Source organism: Harpegnathos saltator, unplaced genomic scaffold, assembly GCF_003227715.2.
Source record: "Harpegnathos saltator strain DR-91 unplaced genomic scaffold, Hsal_v8.6 scaffold66, whole genome shotgun sequence".
In the NCBI taxonomy this organism is placed as follows: Eukaryota; Metazoa; Arthropoda; class Insecta; order Hymenoptera; family Formicidae; genus Harpegnathos; species Harpegnathos saltator.
In genome coordinates this window covers 85,065-91,878 of record NW_020230493.1, presented here as the reverse complement: position 1 = coordinate 91,878, position 6,814 = coordinate 85,065, and the positions used below count along the sequence as shown (strand labels likewise).

Genomic DNA, 6,814 nt, shown 5'->3' with positions numbered 1-6,814 from the left:
AGGCCCCCGACGGGCGCTTGGGAAACAAGGGAGTTCGGAGCTCCGAGAAGACGGTCGAGTCGCTCCTAAATCACGGCAACGCCGTGAGCACGAGATTAGAAGACGAGATTCGAACCATTAGCTTCAACCTAGCAGGGTGTACCGGCGACGCCTTCAACTCAGCAGAGTGTATAGAGCGGTAGTTCGAATCCGAACGTGAGAACAGATCGCTCTAGGAAATCCCAGAAAGCGCGTCGGTAACCACCAGTACGACAATCGCACTAAAAAGCAGCACAGGTTTGCTACTGAGAATGGCCAAGCTGAAATCCTGCAGCAGACAAGGCAAGGCGAAATAAAGCACGGCGCGCCCGGTTATATAGCCTAGCGGCCGAATCTTGCCTGCGGGCAGTGGAATCGCAGGCCGCGCCGTGTAGCGGCCGTGGTCGGGCCTACCGGGAGCCCCGCGCGCTCGCTCGCGAGAACCCGCGTCCCTCGCCGCTAGCGAGAACCCCCGCACGGCATCACATGCCGTACGGAACAGAATGGTTTCAGTCGACGTTTCATTTTTTATAACTAGTCGATGCAATTGCTTACTTTTATTATTCACAAGTAAAAAAGATCGTTCTCAAAAATTACAAAAATCTGAGAAATGTCACACATAGGGTTAGGAAATCTATTATGCCGATAATAAAGACTGAGAAGCATGCGCAATGCATTAAAGTGTAAGAAAATACATAGTATAAGCTGGTACGGAAATGAGCGTGCCGGACGGAGGATGCACTATTTGAACAGCCAATCAACGCTCTTCCATATTTTTCTTTAAAAACTGCGCGAAGTATTCATTATAATGACTTCTTGAGGAATACTTCAAGCTGAACTTAATTGTAGGTAATTCATTAAATATTCTTCAAATATTCATTTTACTCATTCTAGTATTCTTTACAATGAATTCTTTGTGAACTTCTATTGGTAAAAGTGGGATTTAGGGGACCCACCTCCGATAGTTTTCATATTGATATATGTTATAGAACACCTTCCTAAATAACACTAAAAAGGTTTTAGCCGTCGCTTACTGTTTATTAAAAAGTTATTAACAAGAGAAGTTGTATAAGTATTACATATATATACTCATGTGTATATTTTTGCACATAATATTAGGTGCGCAACTAAGTTCTCGCTGATTTTTTGATGAAAATGCAACTTTATTGTGAAAAAATGGTTACAAATTAATCATTCAAAATATTGCCCATCGCTAGCGACAACTTTTTCCCATCTTTCTGGCAGAGCTCGAATACCGTCACGGTAGAAGTGTTCGTCTTTTGAGGCTATCCAATCGTCTTTTGAATCAAGCCATTTTGAGATGTCTTCATATGAGCGGAACTGCTGATTAGTCAGATCATGTGCCATCGAACGGAACAAGTAATAATCGGACGGCGCAATATCTGGGGAATATGGCGGGTGGGATAGGACTTCCCATTTGAGCGTTTCTAAGTAGGTTTTAACGGATTTGGCAACGTGAGGCCGAGCGTTGTCATGCTGTAGAATCACTTTTTCGTGCCTCTGCTCGTATTGTGGCCGCTTTTCGCGCAGTGCTCGGCTCAATCGCATCAACTGAGTTCGATACCGTTCCCCAGTGATGGTTTCGTTCGGTTTCAACAGCTCATAATAAATAACACCGCCCTGGTCCCACCAAATACACAGCAAAAACTTCGCAGCGTGAATATTCGGCCGAGCCGACGACGTACAAGCATGACCGGGCAGTCCCCATGATTTTGTTCTCTTTGGGTTGCTGTAATTAATCCATTTTTCATCACCCGTAACGATGCGATGAAGAAAATCCTTCCTTTTTTGCCGCTGGAGCAGTTGTTCACAGGCGAAAAAACGACGCTCAACGTCTCTTGGCTTCAAATTATAAGGAACCCAAGTTCCTTGTTTTTGAATCATTCCCAACGCATGCAATCGCTTGGAAATGGCGTGGCGGGTAACTCCTAATGCTGAAGCAAGCTCTTTTTGCGTTTGGCACGGATCCTCATCGAGCAATGCCTCCAATTCAGCGTCTTCGAAGGTTTTTGGCCTTCCTTCACGCGAACGGTCGTCAACATCGAAATCACCGTCTTTGAAGCGACGGAACCAATCATGACACGTTGTTTCACTTAGAACAGCATCTCTGTAAACTTTTTGGAGTTCTCGATGCGCTTCAGCTGCCGTTTTCTTCGAATGAAAGAAGAAAAGCAACACTTCCCGCAAATGATTATTTGGCACAAAATAAGACATTTTCACACAACCAAAAGTATATGATGCAAAAACAAAATCACTAATGTGTCAAAGCGGTTTGTTTACCATATGTCTAAGCTTGGTTCATGACGTTTTGGTTATGTCACAATCGACCAGCACTTACTACTGGAGCCATCTCTTGAGAAACAGCGGGAAATTAGTTGCGCACCTAATATATACAGGGTGGGTGATTATAAGTTGCCAACCCGAAATGTGAAGGTAGATTGGGTTAATATAAACATAAAAGTCCAATACCGTTTTGCGAGATTCGCAATAATTATCGAGTTATTAATGACACAAATCTGAGGAATGGAAGCGTGCCGACATAAATGATTGGAGAAGCGTTGCAGCTACGCAGGCCACAATGCGGCCCACTCGACCTAGCAACTGTTGGCGGCGTGCGAGACGTAGGTCCGGCGAGATAAAACAACGAATAGCAGCGCATTATTTTTTCCCTCGCCGCACAGCGGCAACAGTTTCTGAATAAACTGGGCCGCGCTGCGGCCTAAGCAGCTGTAACACTTCTCCAATCATCTATGTCGGCGCGCTCCCATTCCTCAGATTTCTGTCATTAATAACTCGATAATTATGGCGAATCTCGCAAAACGGTATAAGACTTTTATGTTTATCTTAACCCAATCTACCTTTACATTTCAGGTTGGCAACTTATAATCACCCATCCTGTACAAAGAAATATAGTAAATAGTACACGTATATGCGTAGGGGAGGGGCTCCGCCCCTCCCCTCGCACCTCTCCCCAAAAACCCTAACCTAGGTTAGGTTTGGTATGGTTTGGGTATCCCCCCGTGGGTGTCACCTTGTCGTGGTGGGGGGGCTTGAAGGTCCCAATGATGTACAGAGCTGTGCCGGCGGGGGTTTCGGCCCCTGGCAGGTTCTACCATGCCGGAGAAGTCTGTACGGAGGGACTGAACCAAGAGCACCCGACCGGGCTGGTCGATCAGCCTGGTCGATCAGCCTGGTCGATCAGACTGGTTGTGAAGCGAGTGGGAGGAGACTATCACCCCTGGAGGCATTGCACGCCGGTGCTCCGGCAGCCGAAGAGAGAGAACACCCTCCTTACCCACCCCGATCTGTCCGTTATGGACGGTTCGGTGGCGGAGGGACGTACCTGCACCCAGGGCTCCACCCCATAGGAATCTTCTCCCCCCCATGGTGCCTGGGATGCGGAGGGGTACTCCGGGCCGCTCGGACGTTTCCGAGGTCGGGGCCGGGGTACCCTACCACGTCCTGAGAGGTCTCACCCCTGGAGGCATTGCACGCCGGTGCTCCGGCAGCCGACAGGGGAGGACCTCTCTCCCTCGTCCGTCTCAGCCACGGCTGGGCGGACGGAGGAACCCACACCCGGGTCTACACACCATGGGGAATTATCCCCATGGTACCCGGGAGGTGTAGGGGTGTCGCGGGCCGCTCGGACTTATTCCGAGGTCGGGGTCGAGACATCCTAGGGCGAAGAGGGGAAAGGACCCCACCTTCGGAAGCATTGCACGCCTGTGCTCCGGCAGCCAATGAAGGTGGACCACCCCGCTTTCCCTCACCCGTCTGGCCTCGGCCAGACGGAACGAGGAACCCACACCCAGGTCTGCACCCCATGGTACCCGGGGGGTGGAGGGGTGTCTCGGGCCGCTCGGACGTATTCTGAGGTCTGGGTCGGGACACCCTCATGCGCCATCATAGAGGACCCCACCCCCGGAGGCATTGCACGCCGGTGCTCCGGCAGCCGAAGGGGGAGGACCTCTCCCTCATCCATCCCGGTTACGGCCGGGCGGAGGTTGGAATCCACACCCGGATCTGCACACCATAAGGGTTTGGAACCCCTTAAGGTACCTGGGGGGTAGAGGTATGTTCCGGGCTGTTCGGACGTATTTCGAGGCGGGGCCGGAACCCCTATATGCTGTGCCCGAGGGAATGCGATCGCATCGCCCTAAAGTGGACCCTCGGGCGACGCGAGCATGCTGGCTGCCATGGGGGAGGCGCTCCCGGTGGAGTGCAACACCGGTAAGCTACCTCCCTCCATGGGGCCCTCCGCGTGGCGGCGCTTCGTACGGTGCCCATATTATCGGAGGTATGGGACCCTCAAAAGCGGTCTGGCCACCAGAAATAGTGGTCAGGGCGCGTGTAGGGGGCGGGAGGCCAGTGCCGACGATGGTAATTCCGTCGGCCCGCGCCATATGTTACTCCTCTGGGGGAACTCGGAGGCTCCCCCTTTTCCAGAGGACACGCCCGGGTGACCGTACGAAGTTGTGGGTTACAAAACAACAATGACGACCTCGCTAAACAAAAAACAAATAAAAGAAGAATGGAAAAGGATCTGGACACCAAAGATGTTATGACGAACCCGGCAAGTCGTAAGGAGTGAAGGGAGTTGGTCACCCCTACCAGCTCTCACATGGAGGAGACTGAGAGAATAACCTCCGTCATTAGCCAGAGTGGCACTAGCCAGATGGCTGATAAGAGCGGACCTCGCAGCTCGTCTCGTAACGTAGCAACAAGGGGGAAGAACACCCGTGCTACAATGCGGAGAGGCGGCAGGACGGACAACAAATCCCCGTCGCGGTCCATATCAAGGACTCCCAATAGAAGAATGGTGTCCACATCGGCCTCAACATCGCCAGAGAGACCGAAGTCCCCCGAGAAGAAGACTTGTAAGTGGTTTATCCCTTACAAATCTGACGGGGAGACCGATAAAGAGGCCTTTGCGGCAACGGCCTTAAGGAGGAGAGGCAGACCCAAAACCACTGGGGAGTATGACCTTAAAAAGGCATACATGGCGAGGAAAGAGATGCTCCAAACGAAGACGAAGGAGGAGAATCTCTTGAAGGCAATGGACAATCCGTCTGTCTCGTTTACCAACCTTACGAATAATCGTAAGTACGTGGCCGAGATAAACAGGCAGACGGAGTGCATGGAGGAGGCCCCAACGAACGATCTAGCTGCGTCTGTACTAGACGCCCCTAAGAAGATGCTGGGGATCGCTATAAGGTCCGGAAACCTCAAAGGGACCTACATAAAAGTCCTAAGGGATGCTGCTGTAACAATAACGGTGGGAGCCACTATACTCAGCAGAAGAGTAGCGGAAGGAGGAGGAAATATAGAGGTTCTAGAGGAGGTGCGGAGCGAGAATCAAAGGCTCCGCACCTCTCAAGAAGAACTGAGAAAGGAGATGGAGAAGCTAAAGGGTACCATCCGCCAATTAAAGGAGGCGCCACCATCAATGCCGGTAGATCCTCCACCTCCTCGACGTGTACCACCCCCGACTACAGTCCATGTCAGGAAGGAGGAAATGAGGGAACCCGATCCAGAAGGGTACATATTCCCCCCATCGATGACATGGAGGACGAAGACCAGTCAGGGTTGGGGGTCATTGAAGTCCAGAAGGGACTTATAAAAACAAATCTGGAGAAAACAGGCCCTAAAAGAAAATATAAAGGTCATCAAAGTCGGGAAACCTGGACCGACTATAAAGGAGGACGATCGGTTCAACAAAAAGGTTAGAATCGAAAAACAGCAAGGTACAGTGGAAGAAGTTGAGGCCCTAAAAAGAAAGGTGGCGTCCATAGTGGCTAATGTGCTGAGCCAAATGGCGCCACAAAATAGGGACAGCCAGGGCGAGGTCTCCAATCTACCTGCGGAACAACCGAAACCGCAGAGAGAGCCGAGAGAAAGGAAGAAAAAAGGGGCAAAAGGGGTGAATGCAACAGCATTGGAGCAGCAGAAGAGTGGACGGAAATCCATGCCTCCCCTCCCCAAAACAAAAAAGGAGGAATTTCCTCCTCTCCCCATCAGGGAAATGGAGAGGGCAGATACCACCAAGCCCGAGGAAAGCTGGGCCAAAGTGTTGGGAAGGAAAGAGAAGAAAAAGGAGAGGAGAGAAACGGCGAAGAAAGCCCAAGCCCAGCCTCCAAAACCTGTGGACAGGAATAAAGATGGAAGAGAAGAAGAGGAGGAGGATAAGGAAGAGGAGAGTCCCGAACACAGCCACAATAACAATTTCGGCGGACAGCGGGAAGTACAAAGAATTGTTGGTTGAGGCAAAAGCCAAAATCGACATTGAGGAACTGGGGATCTCCAGGATGAAAACAAGAGTTGGAGTCACCGGAGCGCTGATCCTGGAGATCCCTGGGGAAAGAAGAGGAGAACAGGCGGACCTACTCGCTGAGAAATTGCGGGAAGTAGTGGAGGATAGGGCCAGGGTCAGTCGGCCCCAAAAAATTGGGGAAATACGACTGAGAGGCCTGGAGCTGTCCACCACAGAACAGGAAGTGGCGGAAAAGGTGGCGAAAATCGGAGGGTGTGAAGCCACGAACGTAAAGACCGGGAGAATCACCCCGCACCGAATGGATCCAGATTCCTATGGGTCCGGTGTCCCCTGGTCGCAGCCAAGAAGGCGGCGGAAAAGGGGACACTGACCATAGGCTGGACCCAGGTCAAAGTCGACATGCTGGAGGCGAAACCCCTACAATGTTACAGGTGCTTGGAAAGAGGCCACGTGCAAACTAAGTGCAAGAGCGAAGTGGACAGGAGCAGAAATTGTTACAGATGC

General features: G+C 51.2%; 1 protein-coding gene across 1 annotated transcript; it reads left to right on the top strand.

The window, feature by feature from the left end:
* Positions 1 to 4,660: 4,660 nt before the first annotated feature.
* On the top strand, positions 4,661 to 6,301 carry LOC112589929 (translation initiation factor IF-2-like). Its single transcript, XM_025305007.1, has 2 exons — positions 4,661 to 5,577; positions 5,674 to 6,301. Exons 1-2 carry the CDS (start codon positions 4,661 to 4,663, stop codon positions 6,299 to 6,301), a joined length of 1,545 nt encoding a protein of 514 aa, XP_025160792.1.
* Positions 6,302 to 6,814: the final 513 nt, after the last annotated feature.